This window comes from Panthera tigris, chromosome C1 (assembly GCF_018350195.1).
Source record: "Panthera tigris isolate Pti1 chromosome C1, P.tigris_Pti1_mat1.1, whole genome shotgun sequence".
In the NCBI taxonomy this organism is placed as follows: domain Eukaryota; kingdom Metazoa; phylum Chordata; class Mammalia; order Carnivora; family Felidae; genus Panthera; species Panthera tigris.
The window spans coordinates 190,979,304-191,007,069 of record NC_056667.1 but is presented as its reverse complement, the minus strand read 5'-3'; the positions used below and the strand labels follow the sequence as shown (position 1 = coordinate 191,007,069).

The 27,766-nt window shown below is 45.1% G+C and overlaps 1 protein-coding gene across 1 annotated transcript in view; it reads left to right on the top strand.

Annotated features, from left to right (window-relative positions):
* The first annotated feature begins 3,293 nt into the window (after positions 1-3,293).
* Positions 3,294-27,766, top strand: part of KLF7 (Kruppel like factor 7) — an 86,857-nt gene continuing 62,384 nt past the window's right edge. The window contains exon 1 of the mRNA XM_007089945.3: positions 3,294-3,857. Coding sequence (XP_007090007.1) covers positions 3,756-3,857 — 102 coding nt within the window. The 5' untranslated portion in view covers positions 3,294-3,755. The remainder of the gene's footprint in view (positions 3,858-27,766) is intronic.

Below are 27,766 nucleotides of genomic sequence, written 5' to 3'. Positions count from 1 at the left end.
GTACCACCTAACAGACATATGGTAATGGGCAAATTACGTACCCTCTCTGAACTTGCATACCTTCATCTGTGAAAATGGAGCAGGGACAGCTCCCTCACAAGATCGTGGTGAAGATCGGATGAGAACATGTCTAAAATGCCTGATACAGAGAGGGCATTCAATATATGGTGCTTAGAGTGGTGATGTTTATTTTTGGTTTGTTTGACCGCCAAAGTTCCCTTGTGAACTTAATTTGTTGATTATTCTGTACATTCAGATTCTTTGTATGCGTTTTGCGATGTGAAACTAGGGTCTCTAGGCTATAAAAAGTAGCTTTTTGAAATGTGACTTTAGGAGTGCCTTGTGGCATAAATCTCTTAGAATGAATTCTAAAATATTCCATAAAGCTTTGAAGAAAGTCATAATGAGGTCTTTCAGATTGACACTGTGAGATTTTGGTTGAGTTCTGTAAGTTGGACGGTTGATATTTACGAGGAGAAAAACCTCAAAGGAAGCCCCCCTTCTCCACACCGAAGCATTTTTGTAAACAAATCTTGACTTAAAACAAGAAACTTAAGTCTTTCACCGCACACAGACCCCCAGGCAAAGCAAAGTCTTGAAAGTCAGATGCTCCTGGATTTGAACCTCTGCTCAGTTCCTTCTCAGTTGTGTGACCTTGACCAACTATTTCTAAGCCTGTGTATTTTCATCTATAAAGTTGGAGATACAAAAATACTTCCGTCAGGTTGTTGTGAGGATGAAATGAAGAATTGCATATAAAAATCGTTTGTGTGCCTGTACAGCCTGGCATACTGAAAGTGTTTAACTAGTTAACTATTATCTGTATAATCTTTGAACTCACAGGTTAACAAGAATGTCATATTTTGTTCAAAAATGGCAAGAGGGTAATGCACAAAACAGAAATGAAGTTCACTTGAGTTCAGACATCAAATTACATGCTTTGGCCTTGCCTTGCCTTTTGCTTCTTGAGTTTCCCTGTGTCTAAGTTCTTTTCCTTCCCCTATTTACTGGAGAACTTGTTTTCTGCCTCAGGGCTTTTCAATGGTCTCCTCCCCATCCCCCCACACAATAGGAACATTACATTCGTAATACTTATTACAAATTGGCAAGGGGCTTATACCGCTCCTCTTAGTCTCTAAGACTTTGGTATGTCCCTTCCCACCACCCCTCCATGGGTCTCATTAGTTCAGATATCTTATTTGGTCTACTTAGCCAAAGCCAGGAGATAGTGATGGTTAACATTTAGCATCTACCTAATGGCACCAGATACTATGCTAGGTGAGTTGCAAACCTTACTTTGATTCTTCACAACAACCAGGCGAGGCAGATACCATTATTTCTATTTCTGAGATGGGTAATCAGAGGGTCTGAGCTAGGAAGCTCAGTCACAGGGCCAAGTAAGCAGCAGCACCAGTGACCGTAAGGATCAAGTTAACGCACTAACTGGGATGTGATGGCTCTAAGTGGTTTTCTACTTCTGGGAAAGGCCCATCTGGCCTTTCAAAGAGAGGCCTTCATGAGAAGTATGCCCTGTGCTAACACATATGTGTGCTATCATGATATCATCTTATTCATGTAGCCGTTTAACCTTTCTGTACCATCATTCCCCTAGCACTACTAATGTGTATATGCCTAATACTAAATGCACTAAGATCCTTGCACGACTTATATACACTCCAGGAGCTCTGCCAATTATTCTCCTACAACGGATGCTGTAGGTCTAACCAACAGAACTCCAGACATCACAAAGCAAATAAATTAGACTTTCCTCAAGCCCAGTAATTTGTTTAATTTCCCCTGGCAAGAACTAAATTTCAAATTATGCTCGTTCTATAAAGCAGAATCTAACAAATATTATGATATGGAGTCCCACAGAGTCAGAAGGAGAGAAGGGCGATCAAGGTGGATGGGTTTCTTTTCTTAGGAGTAAAATTAAGTTTCTCATCTGAAGAAGTACCGAATTCTGCAGTCGTTCCAAAGGTGTAGGCTTGGCTCATGGTACGTTTTAGGGAAACGTGAATCACACTGACCACGGAAGGTCAAGCAAACAACTGGTCGACCCTAGAAACGTGCGTGTGCAGGGTCTGCATCTAAGAGAGGAGTATCTCTGGATATTTCTACGTGCCAATTCCAGAGCCGGATCCGGTTCCGACTCTTCACCACCGCAGCTCGCTAGACACCTCTCTCCCTAAGCCACATGGGGAGACACAGAAGCTGCCTGCGCCCCGCGTCGGTCCGGGCGCCTTCCATTCGGACTCCCACTCCCGCGAAATGTCCCCTTTCGATCAACGCTAACTGGGCGTCTGCCTCCCGACGCGGACCCCGCGTGGGGTCCCAGCGAGGGGGAGGACGGCTGGCGGCGCGCACTGGGGCGGGGACTGCGTGCGGGGGGCGGGCGCCGGTCGTTGTCTCCGCGCCGCTCCCCTTTGTTCGGTTCCATTGTGTGCCACTTCCTCCTCGGGCGCTTCTTCCTGCGCCCTGGCAGCCTGTGGGCAATTTGTGAAAGGGCTTTGGGGGCCTTTTTCTTTCTTTCTCGGTTTATTTTTTAGTGAGCCCCCCCTCCCCCCCTTTGCACGCCTCTCCCTCGCGGCTCTCCGCCCCCGGGTCCCGGAGCCAGGCGGAGTGGGAAGTGTCACTGCCTCCTCCCCCACCCCCCGACGGCAGCTCCGCCGGGCTCCCGCCCCGCTCCTCCTCCAGGAGGCATCCTAACCCCGCATTCTGGACTTTCACCTCCTGACCGGCCGCGTCACCGCCAGGAAGGCGACACGCGACCCCGCCCCTCCGAGGGGCGCAGGCTCCCGGCGCCCGGGGCTCCGCCAGGCACCGAAGCGAAGGTCGGAGGCCGGCGCGCGGCCCAAGCCCGGCCGCCTCGGCGTCCCGGGAGCCGGCGCGAGTGTCACCGCGGCCCTCCCCGTCCCTCGCGCTCGCGCTCCCCGGCCGCCGCGCGGCCGCCTCAGCCCCCTTATATAGCCCTCTAAAAATAGCTCGCCTCGCACCGCCTTGTAAGGCAGCAGGGAGATCCGCAGCCCGCCAATCCGCGCTCGCCGCCAGAGCCAAGCCCCGCCCCGGACCCCGCTCCGCGCTCCCCATTGGTCCTCAGTGACTTCATGAGCCCCCTGTTTACCTTACATGGTCACACGCGGCCTAATGGACGCCCTCCTCCGAGATCCCACGGCTGCGCGGAGAGCCAGGCGGAGGGGGGGAGTTTGGGGAGGGGGAAGAGCAGGAGGAGGAGAAAAGGAGGGGGGAGAGACTACAAACTAGCAAGGATGGGGTGGGGGGTGGGGAGGGAAGGGACGGGGGGGAGAGAAGCGATCGCGAGAAAAAAAAAATGCAACCTCCCAAAATAAAGAGCAAAGATTGCATTAGGAGCGAACAGCGCTGCAGAAATAGATGGCAGCTTCGTGTCAGTGAGTTTGCATCCCCCTTCCTGATCCACGAGCTGGAGTGATTAGAGCCCTGGAAGGGAATTGTTACTCCCGTGGAGAAGTCCCCTTTTCCTGGCAGCGGTCTGCACTTGTACACGCTGGATGCCTCTCTCCATCCACCCCACTCACTCTCTCCTCTCTCACCTCCTCTCTTCCTCTCTCCTGCATTGATTTTTTTTTCCTTTTTAGTTGACTGAAACAAAACAAAACAAAAGGGCCACTGGATGTCTGCCTTCTTGGGGGGTGAGCCAGACAGACTGACAAACAAACAGACCCAACTGTGTTCGGGGGAGGGTTTCTCCTCCCGTTTTGCCCGGCAGCAGCAGCATGGACGTGTTGGCTAGTTATAGTATATTCCAGGAGCTACAACTTGTCCACGACACCGGCTACTTCTCAGCTTTGCCATCCCTGGAGGAGACCTGGCAGCAGGTGAATGATTTAAATTACTTGTGTAAATCGTGTGGTGGCGGCGGAGGCGCAGGGGCTGCGTTGGTGTGGGCTCGGGGTTGAATTTTTTGTTTGTTTGTTTTATTCCCCCCACCCTTTTTTGGCTGTTTGTTGGTTAAAATGTTTTCGGAAACAGTCATCTGCGCTTACCTCTCCACCCACCCTCTAACCCTTTAGCGTGCTGAGCTGAGCAGCCGGTCTGAGCTGCCTGCGTTTCAGTCACCAACACACATCCTTGCGCACACGTTGTCGGGCTCACTGTCCCCAGCACAGACCTGCGTAACTTCTGGGGTTCGGAGGAACCGGGTGGAAAGGTGGTTTGGGGCTCGATGAGCCATTAATGCCAGGATACCGCGTCCCTACATGCTCGAGCTCTACCTGCTTGGTACCTTAAATCGGGTTCAGTTCTTTCAACTGGTGCTGACGACCGTCAGATGGGGGTCAGGAGGTAGGAGCATAGCGGAGTGTTTTCCCAGTAATTAGCCAGTGTCAAGACAAGAGAGAAACTTGATTTTGAGATTGAGGAGGTGGGCAGAGGGCAGAGGAGCCCAGTGACAAAAGCTATTCCAGGATATCTAGGAGGAGCACGGGAAGATGTATCTACCTAACGCTGACCATGCATTGTAGGTTTCCCCAGTGCGATGCCTCTGTATGTGTCCCTGTTTCTCTTTTTTGTTTGGGGTCCCTCCCTAGTTAGACAGCACAACCTCTGACAAAGGGTGGTATGTGCTTCCGTGCCTCTGACTTTGTCTTAGAGGACTAGTTAAGAAACTCCTATGATGCTGAAGGGCACCGATGCCAAGTTGGCTAGGCGTCCCACTGAGGGCAAAGTGGGTCTGGTGACAAGTTCACCGGGCTTTGTGAAGTGGAATAAAGAAAGTGCTGGTCAGTGGAAAGTGCTAGATCTGCTGCGGAAACAGTGGTTTTCTCAGCATGGATTAGGAGCTGCTGAAGGGACACTCTGCAGGAAAGATGGTGGGTGGGGGGTGGGGGGTTGGGGTATCCTTTAAAAATACTACACTGTGCCCCATGGAACGTCCAAGAACACAGGCTGGGTTTGCACATCGGAAGTGTGAACTCGCACAGTGCGTCCTGGAGAAACCAGCCTGCCCTTGGGGAAGACCGAGAGAGGCTCGGTGTGTGGCTGCTCATGTAACTTTGCTCCATGACAGCAGCTTGTTAAGGCTAATGAACGGCTGAATTTCTCCTGCCAGGATCCAAAGCGGGATTTGCCAGCTCGAGGCTGGGAAGTAACAGTTGCCGCTTTCGCGGGTGAGGTTTGGCTTTTGGTGTAGGGTGAAGAGGGGCAAAGCCGATCCTCTGACTGTACCTTTGTTACTAGTTACTGTTCTCCCCTGGTTAGAGGCTGTGAGTTTTCCTCCAGGTACCGGCCCCTGTGTCCACATGTATGTTGCTGCCCAGGGATGCTGGCAGATACACTCGACTTTGTCTCTCAGTGCGCACATAGTTCATACGTTTTTAGCGCAAGGCATTTCTTCAGTGCATCCTTCCTCCACCCCCGCCCCCATCCTTAATGAGACTGTCTCATGAAGGGTCTCGCTAGATCTTTTCCTCCTTTTATTTCACATGCTAATTAAGCCAAAATGTGGCCAGAATTTCATTTTCCGAAATAGCCTCCATTTCACATTGTCAGCCCACTGGTGTCAAACCGGTTGCGTATTAACGACTGTCTAGACAGGTTAGGGTAGGGAATCTGTTGATTTAGTCAGCCTGCCCAAGGCAGCCCTTGTTTGTGACTAACTGTTAAGCAGTGTTGGAGGGAAGAAAGTTGGCTTTATTTGTTACAGCGTTCCCTCCTGATGAATCACACAACTTTGTTTTGGTTCAAGTTTTCACAGTAGTAAAGCCTGCTTCGGGGGAAGGCCGCTCCAGAGGAAACCTGCTTTTCTAGATCTGGTTTAGAGCGTCCAGGAGAAAGTCTGGATATGTAAAGAAGCATCACTGGTTTGATAATTCGGGAAGTGTTAGATCTATTGTTTCCTCAGAAGCCTTCTCTGCTTTTCCTTCCCCCTCCTCTCTCTACCCATCTCCACTCACCTCCTTCAAGGAACCTCTAGTTTAGTTTCTACCGCAGGCCAAGGAATATCACCCCCCCCCCCACCACCACACACACACCTCCCTCCTTACTTCTTGCCTTAACCCTCTCCAACTGGCAGCTACTCTTACCTTAAGACCCATTGCCAAGCTGTTTGAGAAGCATGCTCATAGTCTATGCCGAAACATAAGTTGTGGGGAAGCACTACTAAATAAGATATCACTCCAAGGACCTTTCTGCCCTGCTCTCTATAGTCACAACTGCTCTCTTTAAAGGTGACTATGACTCTAAGTTCATGCTGATGACAAAACCTCCAACCTCCATCTCTTCCTTCCTCCCTCTCCTTGGCCCTCCCCTCCCCCACCCTTTGCTGCTTCTGTGTGTAAGGAGAGGGGGATGGTTACATGCAACTGCTGGGGCCAAATCAACCATCAGATGGTGAAATTTTGAGACTCCTTTGCTCAAAATGGCTTAAGAAGGTTGTTGCAAAGAACCCCAGGCAGGAGGAAGTTTCCTGATGCTCTGGGGTAATCAGATTTTAGAGGTCAAATGGGGAGCAATTATTAGATGTTCTCTGCAAGTGAACAGTGTACCTGGGCTTGAGATGAACGAAATACAGAGATTCTAATAATCTGATTTGGTTTGTAGAGAAAGAGTGGCTTGGATGATAAACCCAAGAACATCTGTGCCTTTGAAAATTAAAGATGGACTATTTGGGGATGTTATTTTAAACTGGGGTCTGGGATCATCGTCCTGCTTAACCGTCAGTGAGCTTGGGATGGTCCTGCTGTCACAGGGGTCGTCATTTTGACATTGGGCTTTCAGGCAGTGATGTCTATAGCAACATACAGCTCCAACTCTGAACATCATTGCCGGTGTAATTTTAAAATCCAGATGGACATCCTACATTAACAGCTCTCCATTCCCCGGCTCTGACTGCATACTTAAGCACTTGGCCCAAGTAACATCATCTCTGCCTGTCATATAACTGTAAATTACACTGTGCTTCTGTGGTCTATTATTTTATGGAATTCAGCTGACGCACAACTCTTAAGGCTACTAGCCTTAAGTTCTTTGGAAACTTGCAGGAAATTTTCCAAGAGCTGTCTGAGCAAAAGCAGGAAAAAGTCAAAGGTAGGACAGAAGCTGGAGTAGCGTATAGGGTACCACTTGCTGATGGATAAAGGGAAACACATTCATGAGTTTTGTTGCCAATAGAAATCATGATTTTTCTGGACCCGCTGTTGCCTTGGAAAATAAAAAGGATTTGATATGATACACTTGGTTATTTTTCTCCGAGAAGCTACAAAGACTTTGAGAATCTGGATATATTTTCCATACCTCGCCTGCTCTTTCAGGAGTGCAGGTCAAGTAATGAAGTTCTAAGTTGTTATCTGCACTTAGCTTTGCTTCATGTCATTGAGGAGCGTGGTATGTTTGCTTGAAAACTCTTATGGAATTATGCTTGTCATTAATGCTGATTCATAATTGGCAGATGGGGTCAGTTTCAGGCCTCCTTTTTGCTCAGAGAAAATTTTCCACTGCTACTGGAAACAAATAAATAAATCATAGAACATTCCTCCCTCCTCCCCCCATTCCCCCATTGTTTTAAACTAATGGCACTTTAGTAAGAACCAAAGTGTCCCCATAACACTGCAGTTTCATCTTGGTTTCAGGCACCCTGTAACGCTTGTTACAAGGGCTTTTGATACGAGGCATCTCTAGGGGACAACCTACAAAAATGGTTGCCTTCCAAGAACAGCCTCATGATACCAGGGATGGGATTTGTTCTCTGAGCTACATTGCTGCTTCCTCTTTTTGGTGCTCTGGCCTGTGCACTGCCTTCTACAGGCCTGAGCGGCCAGGTGCTGTCTCAGCCGGAAAGACAAAGCAAACTGTAGGGTCCCTGCATCTGTAGGTTTGCCTCTGTCCCCAATTTGCAGAAAACCTTGTCATGAATTAGAATTTCTTGGCAACAGCACCACCCAGGGAAATTTGTAGACACAAAGGAGCCTAGCTAACCACACTGAAAGGATAAACTAGCTGGCTTTTTTGCCTTTTTGTATGTTATGTGGGTGCTCTTTAGTTACCATCAATCTATTTTTTTTTTTTAATTTGAAATAATGACTTGGGAGATGAAAAAAAAAAAAAAAAGGAAAAGAAAACTGTCCTGTAATTCAGATTTTCTTCATAAGGATGCAGTCACTAAGTAAATGTAGCTTTACAAATGAAAGCACATGTGTATGCAATCAATCACACACTTAGCCTTTCTTTAATAGATTCTTTCCATGTTCTTTTTAATGGAGACATCTTTGTGTCGATTTAGGGGTCACGAACGCGATCATTCCATCTACCTGTTTGTAGTTTAGTATGTTAAAGTGAGTGGATGCTACACGGCAGATATTCCTATTACCTCTGTCTTCCGTGGGGGGATAAAGGAAGTGGTGACTTCTTTGTTCTCCATGCAACTCCCACCACCTCCCCCCCCTACCCTGAGGAGAATGTGATGTTGGGGTCCAATCCATTTAAAGGGCAGAGCAGAAGATGCACTGTGACAGCCTCACCCTGAAATGATTTATGTGTGGGTATGTCAGAGACCTTCAGTGTTCAGATGTGGGTTCTTCCTCTCTTCCAGCCCATTTTAAATATAAATGCCAGTGGGGGCTCTTTGCCTCTCCACTTAAATGGGACTAGTTTAGAGAGGGTCCTAATGGGGCTTTTAGTAGCCACTCTTATAAATCTTCAGATTCTTCTCCCTTCAGAGAATTCCTGTATTTTAACTTTTTGAGTCCAAGAAGGCATTGCAGTCTTCTTTAATCACTCTGTGCCCGTTGGGCAAAGGAAAATACAGTTTACTCTGGCCAGCCCCAACTGGCTCGTGTTGATCGAATGGCTGACGCCCCCTATCTCTGCAGTTTGTAGTAGTGGGCAAGGAGTTCTTTATCTCCTATGCTGGACCCTGTGACTGGTGAACGCAGACTACTCTGTGATTCTGTTCACTCAGTACGTCAGTTAGCATGTATGTTGGAATTAGGATTTGCTGAAAGTTTAGGACAGCTCCCCGATTTAACCTGAGTGGTGCCAGGAGAGTGAGGGGTGGAGATTTGGTCTCTGCAAAGAAATCCCTTTGTTTTCCTGAATCATCTGAATGCTTCCTTAGCATAAACAAGTAGAAACATTTTAACCCAAACTGCTGAATCTTAACAAGTACAGAGATTAGGAAGCTCTACAACTACTAATGGCTTAAAATCCGTGGAACGATTTGCAGTACCTAATCATGAGCATTTCATGTAACGTGGGCAACTTAAGAAACACCCCTCTACCCTGTTACATCGTGTGCTCGCCCTAGAGCATCCACCTGAGAAACTGTCCTTTCCCAATTTAGTGTAAGAGTTCCCCAAATAAATGAAGCATTGCCTTTACCAGGATATGCTTTCACTTAAACACGGTCATGATCGTGTTCCTTCCCCTTCCTTGCCTTTATCTGTTGCTGCTCATTTGGAGGGTTATTTCTACCATCTTGACTCCTTTTTGTTTTCCTCCCTTGGTATTTTGGCGTGCCGGAGAACTTGCTAAGCGTCCTGCTAAGGGTGTTGTGTCCATTTCTCCCTGCAATAGAGCAGCTTCTAGCTGTCCTCGCCACCACATGCGTCGTAACGTTGGTATCACAGCCAAGAGCCCGCAGCAGTCTTGGTTAGGGGTCCAGTATCAGCCTGCTTGAGGTGTGGGTGACTTCTGATTTCATGGCGATACCGTTCCTTATTGAGCTGGTGAATGCAGTCGGTCACACCTTGTGAGATTCTCTTTGTTTATTTATATTAAAATATGGAAAATATATCACAGTAAAGACTTAGTCCCTTCTTAATGCTGGTTAGGTGCAAAGAGACTCTTGGGGTGATGCAGAGTTGACTTGGATATAAGCTTGTGAGTGAAGGTTACACTGCAGGTACTTTTTACTACATATCTGCCCTCTAAGCTGGACTCCCAGTAGGGGAAAGTCAACATGTTCAAAATTCAGTAGTACAGAATCAGAACATAACTGCCAGAAAAAGAAATTGTAAGTCTTGTGAGTTTTTGAGTACTGCCCTATGCCTATCTGTGTTTCCCCACTTTGCTACAACCTTGTTCATAAAGTGTGCCTTAGATTTACTACTTCCTGTTGCTTTTTTAGCTAATGGCCTGTCGGGGCTGGTGGCCCTTGTAGGGCAGATGAGTATACAGTGTGAATACACATGTCCATAATGGCCAGGAAACAGCATCCATGTCTGTGTCATTCGGAAATGATTAGAGGTAATTAAAATAATTAATGTAGAGCCACATGCGGTATCTATTTCTGAATTTGGGTTTATTGACATTCCCTGAGGGTCCATATTGAAAGTCAGGCCCCAGGCCTCGTACCAAACCTAGGAACATAGAATCTTGGAATTTCAAATCCTGAAAAGGGTCTTGGGTTCTTCAGTTCAAAGACTGTAGTGTTGGACCAAGTGGTTGTTAAAGCAGATGAGGCATTGAACCCTCCAAGGTCATACACCTGTGGTTAACAGTGCTGGTGGTTCCAGGGCTCAGGACCCTTTTGGATGCCCACATCAGTTTGCTTGCTTTTTGTTACACTGTCTGAATATAATTTGAGTCACTTCTCATTTTTTCTTCCTCTCTCTTTTCCTCTCTCCCCTTTAAGGGAACAAGAAAATGCCCTTTTTACTTAGAACAGTACTAGTACATGGAATTTTGGAATTATCTGGGGCCTAAACCAAGCTCTTGGTTTTCTTGGCTAAGGCTTATGTGTATGATTTAATCCCTTTTCCACTTTTAATAATGTGTGCTAACCTGGAAAATGTACACTGTCCTGAAGAAAACGAACAAAAGCCCCCAATTATATGTGTAGGTTTGTTTACAAAAGGACTGTCACTTAAATGATAACACGTAGAGTGGGAGTAAGGAGGGTGTAGGATGTAGGCAGTAGGGGGGTTGGATGGACCATAGAACTGGGGTTTTATGTCAAAAGCATCGAATGTTCAATGGCTTTGTTGCTGACACCAGGCCAACAAAGGGACTGAACAAAACTGCAACAGCAATCATGTGCCAATTCAGGAAAAAAAAATTTGAAGTGTTTCTAAGTTTCTAGAGCAGGTTGGATGGGCAGTGAGGTTGTAATGTTCTACAGATTTAAACAACAACAACAGCAAAATACTCCATATTGGGATAAGCAGTTGGGAAGAAAGTCAACTTCTGTAACCTTTCAGAATGTCCTCTTGGGGCTGGTGGATGAAGCAGGCTTGCTTCCACATGGCCATCCTGAGCAAAGGAAATGAAGGGTGCTCTTTGCCCCTGTGCCTGATGATTTTTTCCCTTCTCAACCCAATCTTGGGATACTCTCTGTGGGAACGCATCTCACTGATGTTAGAAGTCACAGTTTCCTCTCTAAAGGGGACTTCTTTATTTCCTCAAAGCTGTGACCTCCATCTCCAACTCCAGATATGTTCTTGAATTTCAGTCCCCACTTTTGGATTGAAAACATGGGACTGACAATAAATCCCTTAGGGGTTGTCCCAGGATCATCCCAGTTGAATGTGTTCCAAAGCTTGAACTCAGCAACTTCTTTTCCCCTCTTCCTGGCTGCCCAGTTTCTTTTTTGAGATGACCTTCTTTTTTGTGGTCTAGGTTTGAAAGCTCTAGTCATCTTTGGCTCCTCTCTTCCCTCGAATCCAATCAGGTGGAAAATCCCACTGATTTGGCCCCTGACATACTACACCGTGCTCTTCAACTTCCTGCTCCCTCTGCCATTGCCCCAGAGCAGCCCCTTGCATTTCCCCTGGACTGACTTTCTACCTCGATCACCATGATTTCAAGCTGTCGATGGCTCTTTCTCTCTTGCACATATGATGAGGCCAAACTTCAAGGACTTAGGATATTCTAAGATGTTCCAGTTCCCGGCCTGGGTAATAGTCACATTTCCCCCTCTTGAGTGCAGTAAATGCCATCCAAACTGGATGACTGTGCCTTTCCTGCTTCTGTCTTTATTTCTGTCATTTCCTTTAGCCTTTTCCTTCTTCCTCCCTCTTCCCTTCTGATTCTGTTTGTCCAAATTCTACCCATCCTTTAAGTTTCAGATGGCTGCCACATCTTCCAGGACACTCCTTTCCCTTCCCTTGGCTGATAGTAATTGCTACTATTTGTACGCTCTTGTGTAGAGCTTTTTAATTTTTCATGATGCTTTTTAGTTTTGTCTTATAGTACAATTTTCCTTTCTTTTTCTTTTCTTTTTTCCCGCTGACTTAGTTTTCCAGTGAGGTGGTATATTTTAGAGCAGAGTTGATGCCTTGGTTATAATTTTGATAGTAAACTTTTTTTTAAGGTTTATTTATGTATTTTGAGAGAGAGAGAGAGAGAGAGAGGGAGAGAGAGAGAGAGAGAGAGAGAGAGAGAGAGAGAGAATCCCAAGCAGGCTCCCCACTGTCAGGGCAGAGCCCAATGCGGAGCTCGAACTCATGAAAAAGGAGATCATGACCTGTGCCAAAACCAAAAGTCAGATGCTTAACTGACTGAGTCACCCAGGTGCACTGCTAATAAACTTTTAATATGTAACCCTTCAGGTTCATAGAGAGCTTTGCACACAGTAGGCATTCAATACATAGGTAGTGATTATGATATGACAGGAGTTAACATTTGACTATGTCTGCAGCAAATAGTTCTCAATCATGGGTACACCCCAGACGAATTAAGTCAGTATCCCTTTGAGCGGAAGCCAGGCATCGTTGTTTTTGTTATTGTTGTTGCTGGTTTTTAAGCTTCCAGGTGATTCCAATAAGTAGCCAAGGCTTTGAGCCATTAAGCTTCAGAGAGTTAATATCCGGTGTATTAGAGTCGTCGGTGCCTGCTGCTTACATGGAAATACCTGATTTCTTGTGTAACTTGGAGTCCAAGTGTAACAGAGGTATAGAATAAAGCAGGACAGTGCCGGTGGATGCACTTCATCCAGCTCACTGGTTAATAGCGACTGCCCAAGCGTTGTTTCATCCTTCTTGTTTTGCTTTCCCTCACCTTAAAGTGTCAAGTGTGGTCCCATTTGGCTCACATTCCTGTGACCCTCTACAGGTTTACTTAACCTGGTCAAACTCCATTTCTGGTACCTTTGTGGTGTTGGGCGTTCAACTGCCACCATGCCGTGCTTCAAATAATTCATTCTCGGCAGGCCCTTGACCATGATTTTCCACTTACCTCAGCCTGCTCTGTGGTTTCACAGGGATGGATGCATGCATGAACATCTGTTGGATGATGCCAGATAGACGTTAGGAAGCAGCTCCCCATATTTCTTACTGACCTCACTGTTTGGAAGTAGATTCTGTTTATAAAGGATTTCAAAGGGCCCATGTCTCTAGTAAGAGGAGCAAAAATAAACTGTGGAAAAATTGCCACGGAGGACATCCAGGCAAGGAGGCTGCCTCCTTGTCCGTGGAAGGCTTAGCTCTTGTGGTAATGACCGTGGCATGTGGTGATCTTCACAAAGAAGCCTTAGAAGTGCCTCCATTTCACACTGTGATGTTTGCAAAAATGTATGTACTGTAGCTACATCCTTTTATCTATAAACTGCCTTTGATGGGGGTACGGGTTGGGGAGAAAGAACATCATGAGAGGAGCTCAGAGCTTAGGGTTGAAGGATGCCTTTTGGAAAGCTCAACCCAGCTGTGAAAACGGCAATTAGCTGTGGAGCAGTTGCTGTGCAAGGGAGTGCCTGCCTGTTCCTGACCCCGCTCTATGGGCTCATCTTCCGGAGCTCGGGTAGCAGGAATGCAACGGAGTGCTCACGGTGCTGGCTCTTATTTTTGGAGAGGCGGCACATTTGTCAGCGCGCAAAGGAGTGGAAATAGATTGCCCCTGTCCCATACCTTTTGAGCTTTTGATGTTTGTTCATATGGCCACCATAGATCCCAATAACAGAGCACAGTCCCTGCGTATGGTGATAGAAGATGTCTTCTGGGAAGAGGCCCCGTGCGGAGCTGATTCTCCCGTAAGCCCCCGGGGATGCTGCTCCGTGTCAAATTGAGTCGTTGGGTTCACTTCTGTGTTCTAAGATTGTTCAGCCCCCACCTGTGCATTTGCCTCTCTCGCTCAGTGTTCAGTATGGACCAGGAGATAATTTCCTCTGTGATGGGGATTTTCTCACTGCTTTTGAGCGTCTAACAAACATCTGTATTAAGCTTTTGTTCAGAAGGTATCAGGGTGTTTTGCTCATGGTCTCTTGTCGTTAGCACGTTCCTCCTGTGGCCAAGGAGCGGGCAGATATTACAGAATTTCCCGTTCAGAGGTGGGAAAATGGAAGCAGAGGAAGATTGAGCAAGTTGTCTTCTTGTGGCTGCGAAGTAAATGAGTTGCAAGACCAGTGGTGGAACACGTTTTCCTCCTCCCTCTTTCCACTCGGTGACTCTTCCTATCGCCAAGTAAGCATTATAATAATATCTAATATATGTCTAACATCTTCATTCCTGCGGATGATCTCACTGGAGCACCTTATCTGCAGCATTTCATTTAGTCCTTCCAACCCTGTGAGATACAGATTCTGTGTATCTCCATTTTACGGAGGGAGACCTCGAGGTTGGAGGTATTAAGTGGCTTGGAAGCGATTGAGCCAGGATCCAAACTCAGGCAGTCTGCTCGACACTCTGAATTTTTAACATTTATGCAGGCTCTTGATTAGATAGGAGACACCAGGGCAGAAGCTAAAGACGATGGCCTGGCAACCAATGGACCTGTATGGATTTGAACTGTTCTCTGGTCTGGCTTCTTTCTGGGGCTTGGTTTTGTCATCTCTAAGAGGACTGGATTGTGCTACATCTCCTTGAGGTCACAGTGTTTGGTGGTAGCCAAATTACACGGAGGTGTTGGAATAAGGCAGAGCTGAAACCTTGAGACAGCGTCTCTGAGCCTCATTCTGGCGTCTGTGGAATGGAGTTAATAATGCCCATGTAAGGGCAGGCACGTTGGCTCTCTGGCCCACGGTCTGGCATGTAGCATCCACTTAACAAATTCCCGTTCCTTCTCCATTTTCAACCATCCTCCCTCTCCCCAATTACAGTGCAAAGTGACACGATGCTCTTTTCTCTAAATGGTATCACCGGAATGGCTAGGGAAAGGTGAATGGTGGAAGGCAGGGCGAGAGTGAGGGCTGGGCATCGGGCATGGCATTCCTTCATCCATCCCACAGGGGAAGCTCTTGTGAAGTCTCTTATACTTAGACCTGGGGCAGGACTGGCCTGACCGGGGGCCTACATGACGGGCTGGCCCGCTCATGCATGTGTCGAAGCCATTCCCCTTTCTTTCTCTCCAGTCTTACTTAGGACTTACTTCTCTTAAGTTTTTCCAGCGTGTGGTTATGTTTTAAGAGCCAGAATTAGGCATATATAACATAATACAGTGCTGGTTACTACACCTGCCATTTCTGCCTTACCTGATGACTGAGCTTACAGCAGCTTATGAGAGTGAATCAGGTTTTATGAGATCTATAAATATCTCAGATAGGATTTTTATTTCATTTTCCTCCTTCAAATAAGACATAATGGAAGCACTCACATACACAAGGAATATTCTTTCTGTGATAAAGTAGGGCGTTTTTGAATTGGCCTCTGAAAAGCAATAATTTGATGTGGTTGTTCGTGTTGGGAGTTTTATGGGGGAGGGGGAAGAATCACGCACATGCTGCTATAAAACGCCAAGATTATTTCCTCATACTGAAGGTTTAGCCCAGCACCTATGGAGAGATTCATTTCAGGGATGCCAGCTCTGTGTGCAGACTGCCTTCCCTCCTTCTGTGGAGTGTGTACATTTGTGTTTTCTCAGATACGTAGAAGCCAGAGAAGGAAGGTCCCGTTGGTTGGCAGGAGGGGGGCTCCTTGAAAGAACATTTCCAGTTCTTTGTCTAGTCTGCTTCCGGCTGTCTCAAGAGAAAATGTTCTCATCCTTCTCCCCACTTCATAGATTTCCTGGGAAGACTTCATACGACTTACTATATCCATGAGATCTTTTTCCTGGAATTTCACTTTTAAAAAAGTTCTCAAGTGGATCGCCTGGGTGGCTCAGTGGGTTATGCCTCTGACTCTTGATTTTGGTTCAAGTCATGATCTCATGGTTGTAAGGTTCAGCTCCACGTGGGGCTCTGTGCTGACAGCGTGGAGCCTGCTTTGGGATTCTCTCTCTCCCTCTCTCTGCCCCTCTCCTTTCTCTCTCTCTCTCTCTCTCTCTCTCTCTCGCTCTCAAAATAAATGAACATTTTTAAAAGTCCCACATTTATCCAATCTTGTAAAAATATACATTAACCAATACCAGGAATGGATAGGATTTTTCTTATATTGCTCTTTGAGACGTATCCCGAAGGAATCTTGAACATGTAACTTAGAAAAATATTTTTGAAAACAAGATGTAAGGATTCTAAGTACCCCACTTTTTCTGCCTGGAAAATGGAAGTCAGAGCTCCATTTGCCGCTAGTCCAGGGCCATTGTGACAAATCTAACTACAGATTTAACTACCTGGGTCTCTGGTTACTTAGGTGTTGTTTCGTACAGCCTCTCTCTACATACATCCTCCCCCGCTTCTCAGTAGCTTTGTGTTTAACTGGATGGTGATTTGTTTTCATGTAAACTTAGTATATCCAAACCGAAGACATGCAGAAGATTTTTGCTTTAATATCATTTAATTTTTTTCTATTTAACGTCATTTTAGTCTGCAACATAATCCTGCCATTTTGGCTCACATATACCCACTGTTTTGCGCTTGTCATCAAATGTTGTGACCCCTCTGGTCCTTAGGTGTTAGTATGTTTCCTTGTGCATTACACCATGGGGTAGAGCTAGGGAAAGTTAGATTATCAGTGATACAAGCAGGAAGCTTCTAGGTTGAACTGGCTTGAAGAGGTGTTTTATTTGACCAGCACACCTATTTCAACTTTCTTTTTAGTTTGAATGCTTTTAGACAGATCGGGCACTCTTCAATTAACCTTGTACCGATTATTTCTACCTAGCTTCCTTTCTGATCTCTGACCCGGTGAGCATGCGTCTGGATTTGTGACCCTTAGACTGGCAGCTCTTGAAGGCACCTTCCCCTCCAAAATGCTATGACTGGGGGACAACCTTTATTCCCCCGCTCCGCCCAGTGTCAAACCGGTTGGCTTTCTGCTCTTGCCCAGAACCCATTTTCATTGCATCTTAGATTTCTTTGCCTTGTTGAGTGCCTTTGTTTAGGATTCTGTCTTATAAAGCAGCTTCCAAATTGCATCTGAATTTCTCCGAGTCATCCAGGTTCTGTTGTAGATCTTCAAAATCTGGGATGGAGAAGACCATCTGGTTTACCCCTCTCCCTGCCTGCACCGAGCAGTTGCTCCAGAGCATGTTCATTCCTTATTGGTATTTGCAACATTTTCCAATTTGGAAACGGAGCTTCCTGAGCGTGCAGCCTCCCCTTGGTCTAAGTGAGAGCAAAAGGGACAATCCGAACTAAACGTATTTTTTGGTCAGACAGCCCTCCTTACCAAATGACTGCTATTTGTCAGGGTTTCTTTTGTCACTCCCAGAGACCCGATGGGTCAGTGGTGGGAAAAACTCCTTTTGTGGAAGAAAAACATATAGCCAGTTCTGAGGTTTCTTAGTCTGACGTAGAGACATGTGGTACAGAATCCTATTGACTGCTTTAACGGCTGATTTTTTGTTGTTGTTGTTGAGGTGGATTTTAGACGACTTGTTTCACTGAGGAAGTGATGCTTTTTGTGTGAAGAACCCCAGGGCATTATAATAAAGTACTTTCCTGAGAATCCAGTAATTTGCTTTCTTCCTACCCTTGGCACGCAAATACTGCCAGCAAGGCACTTGGCCTTCATTTTCTAATGCTTTCAGGATGCTGTTCTACATTAAAGGTATTTAAAAAAATATATTATGTTATAGTGGCTCCCTTATATTAGTAAGGATATCACTTAGGTTGACCAGATGGTGATTTTCAGGGTCATTCTTTTCCTGTTTAAAAAAGCCATTCCTTTCAATTACTTGATGCTGGGGGTTTCTCCTCCTTTTCTCCAATCTCCAGTTCCTTTTCCTTTTTAAAAATTTCTGAGTGCTAAGTAACGGTCGAGGGTCATTATCTTGTTCATATATATATTCATTACTTTTAAACTAATAACTATTTACCTTCCTGTGTGAATTAGCTACCATTAAAACATTTCTGAAAAAATATTTCTAGGAAGGAAGGAAAGAGAGAGAGGAAGGAAGGAGGAAGGAAGGAAAGAAGGAAGGAAGAAAAGGAAGGAAGGAAGGAAGGAAGGAAGGAAGGAAAGAAAGAAAGAGAGAAAGAAAGAAAGAAAAAAAGAAAGAAAGAAAGAAGGAAAGAAAGAAAGAAAAATGTAGCCATTATGTGAACTTAAAATGTTCTGACACAGCTTTCCATGAAAGAGAAGCAGAATGCAGAAAAACCTTTGTCTTTCTACCCAAGATATGTCTGCCTACTTCTCCTCCTGCTTTTGCCCCCATGATCTCCTTTTTATGCTCCTTATTCATAGAGACTAGGATTTTACAAGTATTAGAATTTGAGGACCATGGGACACCTTATTGCAATTCCTCTCCCTCCTCCTCAATTTGCAGATAACCTGTCTGAGCCTTAGAGATCATTAGTTAAGTCCAAGCCAGTATTGGGCCTTCAAGAATTGTGAGTCCCTTTTCAATGTTTTAAATGCATTCCCATGTTAACACAATGCATGGTGCAGCACAGCTGAAGGCCATGCCTCTTAAAGGGCTGGCTGCACTTCTTGAGCTTCAAGAACACTGTTAAATAACAAGGAATCACCACGGAAGGTAATCTTTTCCCCTTTTCAGTTTTTTTTGTTTTTGTTTTTTGTTTTTTTTTTTGCCTTCCAGTCCCATGACCAACTCAAGGAGAAAGACTCAGCTTTGTAGTGGTATGTTTTTAACAACAAAGGCTTGATAATCTTTCCTTTTTTTCCTCCTCCATCTTCTCTTTTCCTTTTCTTGCATTCTCACTTTCTCTCTCTCTCTCTTTCCTGCCCTCCCCTCCCTCCTCCGTCTCCCTCCTTCTTCTCTCTCCTCCTTTTCTTCTCCTTCTCCTTCCCATCTCCTTCTCCTTCTTCTTCTTCTCACAAAAAAGAGAACAGATCTCAGACCCAGAACTATTGGCAGGCGAACACCTAGCTAAAAGTTACTATCATTTTGGTTCTCTTGTTTTTAATTTTATGGTTAGCTTTGATGGACGGACATTTACAGGACAAGTATTTAAAAATACATGTAGCCTTAATGCATGCATAATGCCTTAGTGAGGCAATGAAAAAAGAAAACGATAGGGAAACGGTTGTACAGATGGAACGCTGTTTTGGTAAAAATACAGAAAGGTAGAATGCAAATGGAGTTTGAGAAATCCTAGTGTGGTAGGAAAGTCAAGGGATTTGGAGTCAGAAAACCTGGAATTTTGTCCTGACTTTGTAAGTATAAACCAGGGCAAATTGCAAAGTTGCATTTTCCCATCTGCAATATGGGGATTATAATAATAGGATTTGTTATAATCAAATGATACATGGATGTGAAAGTGACTTGTAAACTGTCGCATGCCATACAGTGTTATTATTTTCTCTTCTTCGGCAGGGAAGGCTTTTGTTTCAAGCCTTGGACTAGCCCTTCTTGTTCGCTTTCTTCCTCCTTATGATTTCTGTTCAGTTTTCTGAGCAAGGATATACTTGGTTCTTGTTTGCTCAAATAGGGCTGTTATTTGTGCCTTACTCATGGCACTTTGAAAGAATTTTCCTACTGGCTGTCTAAAAGCAGGGACACAAAACTTTCTACTTTGTGTGTGTGTGTGTGTGTGTGTGTTGGCTTTTTACATAAATTTTGAAAAAGTAAACTTAGTTTATAGTCCATAGTATGTCAAAACTTCTGGATAAAGATGACACATTTGACTTAATTTTTAAGCTAAATTTTTAAAGATTAAAGTATTTTACCATTCACAAAACAGTTGTGTGTGTGTGTGTGTGTGTGTGTGTGTGTGTGTGCGTTTGTACCCAGAGATGAAGGAAGTTTGGGGTTTGCGTAGAAGTAAGAATTCTGGGGACAGTTTGCTTCTGAAAGTGGAAGTCTGTGTGACTCATTAACAATGTACTGTCACATGTTGATAGATGATAAGAGGATGGGGACTTACCTGGGTAGGAAGTCCTAGACTTACCGTGACCTCTTAGCTTGACTTCCAGGGAAACCCAGCTTACGTTACATAGGGATTGGAATGACAGAGCACCAGAGCATACCCAGTATGCTGTCTGGGTAACCCTCATAGGAGGTAACTATAGATAAAAAGGGAGGTTGATCTCTACGACGGGAGGGCCACACCGACTCCACTAAGGATGCTTAGATCTCCATGCTACTTAAGACAGGTGCCATACTGATGAGGACTTAGGAGGCCAGTGTCAGGTCCAAAGGTCCAGTCGCAGACTGCCTCACCTGGAGCACTGGTGGAAATGAGAGCACACCTCCTCTGTCGATGAGGAGCCACCAGGGTTTTAGCCTCTCTCTTTTTCGGGGTTGAGTGGCTCTGTCTTTCTATATCCATTAGAAGCGGATGGAAGTTTGCACCTGGGATGGCCCTGGGGACCAGCCTGTGTGGTGGCTCGGCACGGGCCACTCTTGCTCTGTCTGCTGGGTCCGATGGCAGATATGGTTCCTCCCTCGGTGTAGGTAGACTTAGGATGGGGCCCCTGAAGCTCACAGCTTCCAGTTTGCTCTAGCTCCAGACCTTCAACGTAAAGTGGAGATGAAGAGGGCCAGAATGTCAGCCTCTCAATCCACCTCTGTACGGATTTGTCAGGACACCCCTTTGGCTCAACCTCCCGCATGAGAAATCTGATTCCGGGGTCAGGAATGTGGCAAAACACTTGAGTATGCAGCTGGGTTTTTGCCATCAGTGTGATTTGCAGGGAAGTGGGGCCATAAAATGCTTGAGATCATGAATTGGACGGGCTCCCCATCTGGAGAACCATACCTTTCTCTACAAAATTAAATATTTATATACTTTTAGGATTTAGTTTTGAGTTTTTAAAAGAGGATAGAAACACACTCAACTATTAAAAAAAAAAGCCCACAACAGGCTCCAGATCTAGTGGTAACATTTCTAAGTTCGCGACAAATAGCTTTATTGGAAAACATTGTTTTGTTTTTTTAAAGAAAATCAAATCAGTCCTAAGACATTTAAAGAGCTGGCTCATCTGCAAGCCCGGCCAGCAGGCACCACGTGGGCAGCAGGGGCTAAGGGCTGGTATTGGCCTTCAGCACATTCTGTTAGCAGAGAGCTTGGCCATTGTCGCTTCCTCCTCTGCCTCCCGCTTGAGGGTTCCTCCACAGTAACTTTCCCCATCAGGCACTGACTTATTTTCCCTTTTAAAAACATTTTTTATTTTCGAAATAATTGTAGACTCAGCAATGAGTTGCAAATCTAACAGAGTCCCTTGCGCCCTCCACCCAGCTTCCCCCAAAGGAGACGTCTTATTATATAGCTATCAGATGGCTTAGTTCCTTCTGAGGCACTTGCTCGGAGTTAGTGGGGTAGGTGTGGCAGAAAGAAACACCTAGAAAAGGAGGGGCAAATGTGGTTGTGGGCAGGGATAGAGCAGTGAGCTAGAAGGAATCAGGCCTCCCAATCCCAGCCTCTTTGCAACGGGGTTCTCTTGGCTGTTAAAACGAAAAGCCAATTGTCTTCTGTGTAAATGAGAAAAAAGAGTAAATACAAATGTCTATTATATATGCTGATATGCCTACCATTTCAAATAGAAGGATACGTGTAAGTACTTATTGACAATTTGGGGGAGAAGGAGGAGAGAATGATGGGGGGTGAGGAAAAGGAAATTTTTACTTTCTATACCCTTTCTGTTCCATTTAAATGTTTTTTTACTTTCGGGGCACCTGGGTGGCTCAGTCGGTTGAACGTCCGACTTCGGCTCAGGTCAGGATCTCAACGGCCCATGAGTTCGAGCCCCGCCTCAGGCTGTGTTCTGACAGCTCAGAGCCTGGAGCCTGTTTAGGATTCTGTGTCTCCTTCTCTCTCTGCCCCTCCCCCGCTTATGCTTTGTCTCACTCTGTTTCTCAAAAATAAATAAACGTAAAAAAAAAAAAATAAAAATAAATAAATGTTTTTTACTTTCACATATGTTCATTACGTTAATTTTTTTTAAAGAGCAATCCAGGTGATGGAATAATGGGCCACTTGTGTTTTCCTCATTATATGTTTTTTTTTTAAGTCTTATATGTTAGTTTAAAAATTACCAAGCTTCTTGAGAGAATCAATAATTTGGACTGTTAATAGTGGTCTATAATTATAGCACAATTGCTGTTCTTTTAGTGCAGTCAGTAAATTAAGCCCACTTCTCCTGCCCTTAACGTATTTGAGAAAATAGAGTCAAGAATCAGCGAGACAGAGGTTGAGTATCAGGTTTATCATTGATAAAGCTGGAGTTAGATCCAGTTGGGAAGTACTGTTTCATTCTGGCTTCCCAGTGTTTACCTGTCCCCATCTCCTGCTAAGTTTCTGGGCTGGCCCATCCAGGTAAGTGTCTGATCCACTAAAAAGCAGCTCACCAGGGATTCACCAGGCCAACCTGTCCCCAGGGTGCTTCCCTCATGGCAGGGGGTAGAGTCAAGCCCTCTAGGGAGGGGTCAGGGTAAAGAGAGATGATGTGAGCACTACACTGTTTTTCTTTCCTCTCCTCTCCTGTCCTCTCCTGTCCTCTCCTCTTCTCTCCCCTCCCCTCCCCTCCACTCCCTTCCCCTATCCACTTTTCCTTCTGTTATCACCAATTACTTTCTTTGCTGAGCAGGCATGAGTGAAGTTAAGTAAAAGAAAGTTTGGAAGCTTTACTTTCAGGATCTTCTGGGAGGTATTTATTTCTGGGGGAGGAGGGCCCTCAGGGAAACAAAGAACAAGGGAAAGGCTTCCCTCTACCCAGAATGAAGTCTGAGGAAGAAGGAATACCTTGCCTCCAGAGGAGGGGAGGGGGAGCCCAACAAAGCAAGTGGGAGGCCTCAGGATGGCAGGAAAGAAGACAGGAGTCAGCAGTGATGGTTTTACATTGGTCTGTCTGACTTGGGGGAAGGGTACACTATCCTTGGCCCTGGTGCTTAAGGAACACTGGCCAGAGAGAGAATGTTCAGGGAGTAGGCAGGGAAGGGAAATGATGCAAGTTGTGTTTGGTTCTAGTGGATCTTGAATTCCCCAACCTCACCTACAAGTAAAAATGGAAAAAATTGGAGGACTTTGGACCAGCAGCCTTAATGTAAGAGTAGTATAGGTGGAGAGAAGAGAACAGAAGAATCCCATGTCTCTATTAACTCTCTGGCTGTGGGGACTGCTTTGTCCTTTACCTGTCCACTTGTCCACCTACTTCTTCTTGGCCACTTCAGAGCAGAACTCACTCCTAGTCTCTGAAGTCAACTGGCCCTTGCTCATCAGAGTATGTCATTCATTAACAAGGGGCGAAGACATTAGGACAAGGGATGAAGACTGGTCCGTAATAAACCATTGAGGTTATCGAAAGGGAAGTAGAGAGTGCTTAATTTTGTAGCTGTGCTTCATTTCTCTTCTGTGATTTGTTGGGGGAGGGTTCTCTTTCTTGAGTTTCTCGGTGGTGCCTTGTTTATGAATCGTTGTTAGTGGCTCATCTTATGAGAGGAAGTGGAGTCAAGAATGAACCGTGTCACCACCTTGGTGACATCACTCTCCTGGTTCTCTCTTTCATTCATTCATTTAAGTCCTCCCTCTCTTTGTCCTTCCCTTCCTCCTTTCTTCCTTTTGTTGAGGGTTTTCAATATGCTAAGCACTGAGCTAGGTGCTAAGGATGCAGTAGTGACCCAGGTGGGCATCGTCCCTGCTCTTATGGAGTTTAGAGTCTAGAAGTAGAACCCAAAGATAAATAAATACACACAGAAGTTTACATCATGACTGAGATATAAGGAAAAGGACAGGGTGCCAAGACAGAATATTTCTTCAGTGACTTGCCCAGTCCCATCTGAAATAGTCAAGGAATTTTCCTGTTCATCTGACAGCTCTTTGGTATACTTCCCCAAAATGTTCCCAGAACTTTTTCCTGAAAGTTTACAGTTACCACTCAAAAGGAATCTAAAGTGGAACAGATACTTGGGGTTGACAAAACTTAGAGCCTTTAGATGCTTTTATTTCATGTATGACTAGCCTCTTGGGTTTATAACTTCCCTACTATGTTTGTGGCTGGAGTTTTAGTCTTGCTAAGCAAAGAAGTCATCACATCCCATATTCCGTAGATATTGCTGGCATTGAGTACATGTATTACTGTTTAAAGATTTTGGTTTTAACCTTAACTTATTTTCTAATAGATGCATAGTATTCCTTACATAGAAAAGAAAATGAAGGAAGTGAAGGAGAGGAAAAGTTAAAGGTCTTTCCGTGTTACATAGCAAAGCAGAGCAGGTGAGAGATTTTGCCTCTGCGTGTCCGTGAAGGCCTTCCTTTGTAACAAAGTCTGTGCATGTAAAAGCAGGAGGTGTTTTATGGTCATCAATGGTGCCGGTTTTTAAAAATATAGCTATGATGAGTATTCCTTTCCTTAAGTTCTGCTCCAGAACTGATTGGCAAGTTGCCATTGTCCCCTGTTGAGTGATGTGAACAGTGACAATGAGTGTATCAAGCTATATTTCTCCTAATTCTGCCTTGGTATGTAGTTAAAGGGAAAAACGTTTCTGGGAAGTGTGATACTTCTTTAACAGCAAATGGATTGAATTGATGTAGGTACGATTTGCGACAGGGGATGCTTAAGCTATTGTCTAGAGTTGGAGAAGCTGAAGGCATTAATGACTTTACAAAGATAAGACATTTGCTTAATCTGCAGGGTTGGAGGAAGGATTTTGGGATTGAGACGTATCTGAAAATTTACTTTGCTTACCTTTAATGTCTGCCAGTTCGCAGCCCTGCAATGCCAGTTACTGTCACTATTGAGGGTTGGGGGCAGAATAAAGGAGAGACCAAAGCATACTTCATATGAAAGGAAAGATGAAATGAACCCCTCTTTGGTCATTAGGTGTGCACAAGATTTGTTGGTGACACTGACTTGGTCCTAGAGACAGTGGGATTGGCTCCTTGGATCTGAGAACGGGAAGTGGTGAGCCAGCCCGGTGGGAGTTCTAGGCGAATCAGAGGGGGCATAAGGATAGAGTTGGTGGTTTCCTTTCCATTCAGGTATAACAATAGCTCTGCACTTTCTTCTGGTGAAAACAAAGTATTTATTTCGATACTTGCAGGTAACCCAGGAAAAGTGAGTGAAAAATTAGCAACAGTGGGATGCTTTAAAATTCGACACTGCCACTGAAAGAGTGTTACATTTGAATGATGTGTTTAAAAATTTTGTTTTTGGCTAGCCCCCTGGCATGACCTTTTGGAAGTCCGTACCGTACAAAAACTCTTGGCCATTCAGACCTTGCTCCAGCTTTACTTTCTTCCCCGTAACTCCTGGATCGAGGGCAAGACTTTTCTGGGAGGCTATCAACACCAGGTTCATCTGTTGAGCTGACGTGGCAGCTGCCTCCCTAGAGTTAAGACTTTAATGAAGCATCCTTTCCCTTGGAGCCAGCCTGCTTCTCCCAGCCTTTCCCCTCCACCCAGGCAGAGAGTGAAGCCTTCTCTTATGATATTGCAAAGTTAATAATGCGGCTCTATTGATTTTGTGAGCCTTTCAGTCACTGGGGAATGCGTGGGGGATGGGCCCAGCACTCACGGCGTGCTTCCTCCAACTCTTTTTCCAGCCCTGGAGCTTTTGTTTTGAATCTGGAAGCTTCCAACGAGGGCTGCATTTCCAAAGGTCAGATGTGCCTGCACATTTTGTCCTTAATGACTTAGCTCTGCCCTGAAGCCCTCACTGAGCTCGCCAGCGTCCAACCTGAGCGGTAGGAGCAGTCGCTTCATAACCAGATCCAATTGTTCACACTCCACCCTTGAGAAGTGCCTCAAGGAGCCGCGGAGGGTTGTTGGCCAGGAGAATGTGGTCATAAATGCATGTCTACAGGAATGGGCGAGGTTTCCTCTTTGCTTAGAAAGCCAGAAAAACACCAACAGAGAGAGACTACAAAGGAGAAAAACATATCCCGGCACTAAACCTTTGGTCCCCTCACCCGCAAAACATCTGATGGTTTTTAATGAGGGAATTTTGCCTTTATTTTTTTTTTTTTTAAAGAGGGGGAGATACGTTTTTAAATCTTCTCTTTTCCTCCTTTGTTCTTTCGTCTCCTCCACATTTTCTTTTCCTCTTCTCCTCTTGGTAAACCTGGTGTGCACAGATCAACTATCTCTAAGGAACTGATGCTTCTTTTATTTGATGCTGAGAATTTCTTAACTCATTCTTGATCTTTTTGCCTTGCCTACCAGGATACTCAGGGCTAAATTTAATTCTGTGCTTGATTCAGTAGCTTTCTTTTTTAAGCTAAGATTTTTTTGGTAGTATTTATTCCTGTCTTCTTTTATTCTCATTTGAAGAAGTGTTACATGTGTGCTTTAAATTAGGAGTATAAATTTGTAAAGGAAATTCCTGAGATGATTGTCTAAAACATTTACATTCAGGAATATTAGTTGGCAACATTAATATGACCACTGGGCCTCACTACTGTCTTTTGAGCTCTTAGTTTTTCCCTGAACTACCACTGAGCAGCTAGAGAAACAGCCACTGCTATTCATAAGTATAAAGGCTGAGGCCAGAACAAATGGGGGTGTTGAGGAGGGAGGCCTGAGGCCAGAGCATTGTCAGACAAAAATATTTGGCATTTTCTAGGACCCAGGGATGCATTTCTTGCTACCCTATAACATGTACCCTATGCTCAGAACCCCTAGGCTGTTCCTCCCTTTCCAAATACACGGGGTGGGGGGTGGCTTTCATGTGTCTACACTATCTCTCATGTCATATGTTTTTTCTAGAATGTCATTGCTCCTTTTCTCTCACTCATTTTGCAAGGTCTAGCTCAAATGTGATTTCTTCACATGGCCTTCACTGACCTCTCCAAGAGAGTGAATTGTTCCTTCTTTTTTGTCGCCATAACATTTTGTTCATTCTGTTTATTAGTCGCACGTACACCTTGTTATCTTTAAGTTGTATGCATTTCAGTCCTTCTTTCCCTACTATATACCATGGGCAACTTGTAGGAGGATATTGAACCCTAGGATTCCCTGAAGTCTCTAGCAAAGCATCAGGTAGAAGGCAGAAGCTCAGTAAATACTGTGTAAGTAATTTAAAAGAGATATAAGATATAGTACCTTCCCCTGAAAGGCCAGCAAAATTCAGGTGGGGGTAACCTGCTTATCCTAGCAGAGTTCTTGCTCTCTGGTCATTATCCCGTTGGATAAATCTACCAGTCTGACCCAGTCACCCCAGGGAAGAGCATGCAATGAGAAATAATAGTGGCTCTTAATTAAGATTTTTTAAAAATCATTTAAGAAGTATTTATTGAGCAGCTGATTATGCCAAACACTGTGCTTTAGCCCAAGGGAAGTTTAAAACTTGGTGCCAGACCTCCAAGCTTTTGTAGATTTGTCACAGTTCTCACTGTCTTCTGTGTGACATTTCATGGTGCCGCCTCTGCAGCTTTCCATTCTTGTGACGAGATTCTTGTTGAGAGCAGGGGTTTAGGCTGAGTGGTGCTGGGCAAGAGTAGCTGAGCAGAAGACTATCAAAAGCTGAGTCTCTCCTTAAATAAGGAGTTTCATGGAAAATTGTGGGAACCGTTTATCATGGTCTCCACCAGGCCCTACAGTCACACTCCTTGACTATTTTACTAATGTATGTGATCCTCCGGGTCC